The following is a 3,339-nucleotide window of genomic DNA, read 5'->3' on the forward strand; positions in this document are numbered from 1 at the left end:
GCTCGCTTCCAGTCGTGATTTGAACAGGACCCGTGTTTGCTAATAGGAAGGCATAACCTCCACTCTTTTTTCCCGATCAACACTATGGTGTACACTTGTGTGTTACAAATATATGCTTCACTTTTATTTCTTATGTAAAACAACGGAAAAAACGTACAGAAAACATTTAACGCAAGTGTTTCTCTCTTTTGTTGTTGTATTGCAATGCACTTTCTTCACACCCTTCTTATGCTTTACTGTATACATTCGCTTTCACCTTCACCGGTTCTGGAGCTGCCAGTTGTGTTACTTTTTTCCGTCTTCTTTTCCATGAATACATGCGTCAGATTCTAGGCAGCTGCGGGATTACACGACACTAACACAATTCCTAAACACAACAGCCCCGACGTGGCTGAAAGATGGGAAAATGTTGCTGTAATATGATGTGCTGCAATGTCTGCTGTGTTGCCATTAAGTTGAGGAGAAAAACCAAGGAAGTCAAGTAAAAACGCAACCTAGAAGGCATCACAGCATTTGACATTCCCAGAGCATCATGTAGGAAACGCAAGGCGAAAAAAGGGGTTGATGCGTGAGCCAGATAAGGCTTGGACGGAATTCGACACTGATAGTTCCTTTTACCCGTGCAACTATTCTGGATAGTAAGAGATTCTGTTAACACTACCTTGCAAAGCACACAAATCAAGAAAAGGCACGGCGGGTTGGCTTTTTGAAAACATTCCGTCCCGTCAACCGAGCAACCAACATTCCTCACTACACCGCCCTAAAGCGGTTGTTGAAGAGCGAGGGAGGGGTACGCAACTAATTGCCGTGGTGTAGCATCCATTTGATGGTGCTAACATTCTGGTGCTGGCTCGGAAGCTCTGTCTTTTACCGTGTTCCTGCCTTATTCACCCATTTTTCCAACGTCTAACACCATTCCCACTAATTGCTCTCATCGGAGTGGGTCTTTCCTGATGCGGACCCACTGCTGCTCGTCATCGCTCGCGGTCGCCATTGTTGGGAAAGCCAACGGGTCGATTTTTGGACGCCGCCTCCGTACCGTTCCGGACAACTCTGCTCTGCACTATAACCGGCCAGCCACGTTCACTTTCTGACCACGTACCGTTTTGCGGGTTGCTTCCGTACAGCCTTGTTGTTGCTACATAATTTTGGACTATCGGTCAGCTTTTTTCCACGCAGAAAATTGGCTGGAAAAATGCTTGATGACAACACGAGCTGATTACACTTTTTGCAGCTTTTGCTGTTTCTCAATACCGCACAACGGAGGCGCTAGTGTGCAGGGGTGTGCGTTTGACATTTGGTGCAAGCAAGCACTTGTAGTGCAGAATATTTTCAAGGAAAACATATCGCAACGGGGCGATGTTTATGTGTTACAACGACGGTTTAAAAACTTTGATTTTTTATATTTTACTAAAATGACCTAACATAAATGAAATCGTTTATTGCATCAAAGGAAAAATTGTAAAATATTTTTTCCCATTTTCTCATAATACAATTGAATCCAATATAAGGTGTATATATTACGCGGAACAGGAATAACAACAGGTCCGCCAAATAACATCGCATATTTGACTATTTGACAGTATCAAAAAATAACGAGCATTTCAACCAAGCGCTTTGTTTACGTTACAGTGCAGCCTTTGCGGTACGTTTTACGACTGATTTTTCTCCCTAAAATAGTAGGTTCTTTCGTTTACAGGAACGATTTTCCACAGTGTAGCTGTATTTATTAAGAATTCATTTACCGTAGTTGTCCCAGGAACGATGAACACGCAAAGGATATCAAGTACAAGGACCCGAAATACGGCCCTGTCTTCAATAGTTCCCTTCGATCAATCTCTCGCGATAGTGGAAGAAACGACCGCACCAACAGCGAAAGGTAACAAAGTGTCCAACAAAACACTTTCACACAGCGTTGTTCACATCAACAATGAAACTACTATCGGCGAGAAAGTACAATTTAAGCCAGGCAAATGGCGTAAATCACTGTCCATGATACGATCATCGATATGCCGCCGAGAAGGTTCTTGCTCGATCGCTGGAGAACGTCGAATAACCGTGTATCTGAACGATCACCATAAATTACAACTAAAGAAGGAAACGGGTTCGAATAATACAATTCGATCTTCTACCAGTAGCCAGCCGGATGATGTGAACGATGTGTCTGTTAATCAGTTTGTTGCACCACTCGCCTGGAAAACTGTGGCCGATCAGCGCTATCTGTGCCCGAAAAGTCCCAGAGATGAAATCCTGGCGCGCTGTGGGCAACAGGTACCGATCACCTTCGAAAAAGCGCTTACCAGTTTGGAAGCGGTGGTGGAGCGTAAAATTGGCGAGGGCGTGTATGGCGAGGTGTTCATGTGCACTAAAACCAACGGCGTGCAGTCAGTTCTGAAGCTGATACCTATCGAGGGTAATCATCTGATTAACGGTGAAAAGCAGAAAACGTTCGAGGAGATTCTATCCGAAGTAATCATTTCGGCGGAACTCAGTAACTTGAGGCAACACAATGTGCAGTTTTGCACGGATGGGTTCGTCGAGCTGCGAAGTGTCCGTTGCCTTGTTGGTCGATACCCGGAACGGCTTGTTGATCTTTGGGATGAGTACGACAACAAGCACGGTACGGAAAACGACAGTCCAGCAGAGTTTCCAAACGATCAGCTTTACATTGCCTTCGAAACAGCGTTCGGAGGTGCCGACCTGGATGGATATCGGTTCAAGAACGCACAGCAAGCCTTCTCGATATATGCACAGATAGTGCTTATGCTGGCCGTGGCAGAAACACGGTACGATTTCGAGCACCGAGATCTACACACGGGTAACATATTGGTCCAACCGACGAAGGAACGCGAACGGATGTTCTATCTTTTGGGCGAAGAAATTATAATCGAGACCCATGGTTTGAATGCAACCATTATCGATTACACACTTTCTCGCATCGTTTACAATGGGCTGTGCCTGTTCAACGATCTGTCCACCGATGAGGAACTGTTTACCGCGGAAGGAGACTACCAGTTTGAGATCTATCGTAACATGAAGGCGGTGCTACAGAACGAGTGGAACATACATGCTCCTAAAACTAATGTTTATTGGTTACATTATTTGCTGGACAAATTGACATCCGTGCGGAACTATCGCGAGAAAACCAGCAAGGCGCATAAAGCAGCAATGAAAACGATGAAGGACCTTAGCGAAGTACTGCTTCAGTTTAGTAGTGTGCATGAAATCGTATCGCACTATTTTGCGCCCCAGCTAAATGAAAGTAACAAAGAAAATTAAATAGCGGAAGTGTGTTTAAAATGTTATTCTCATCTTACAATAAATATTATTTTAATTCGA

General features: G+C 44.4%; 1 protein-coding gene across 1 annotated transcript; it reads left to right on the forward strand.

The window, feature by feature from the left end:
• Positions 1-1,764: 1,764 nt before the first annotated feature.
• On the forward strand, positions 1,765-3,339 carry LOC128298041 (serine/threonine-protein kinase haspin homolog). The gene has a single exon (XM_053033773.1). It carries the CDS (start codon positions 1,765-1,767, stop codon positions 3,277-3,279), a length of 1,515 nt encoding a protein of 504 aa, XP_052889733.1. The 3' UTR covers positions 3,280-3,339.

This window comes from Anopheles moucheti, chromosome 2 (genome assembly GCF_943734755.1).
Source record: "Anopheles moucheti chromosome 2, idAnoMoucSN_F20_07, whole genome shotgun sequence".
Taxonomy (NCBI): domain Eukaryota; kingdom Metazoa; phylum Arthropoda; class Insecta; order Diptera; family Culicidae; genus Anopheles; species Anopheles moucheti.

What these genes read in the sequence shown, in the direction of transcription:
- LOC128298041 (XM_053033773.1), top strand. Translation starts at nt 1,765, where the DNA reads ATGAACACGCAAAGGATATCAAGTACAAGGACCCGAAATACGGCCCTG.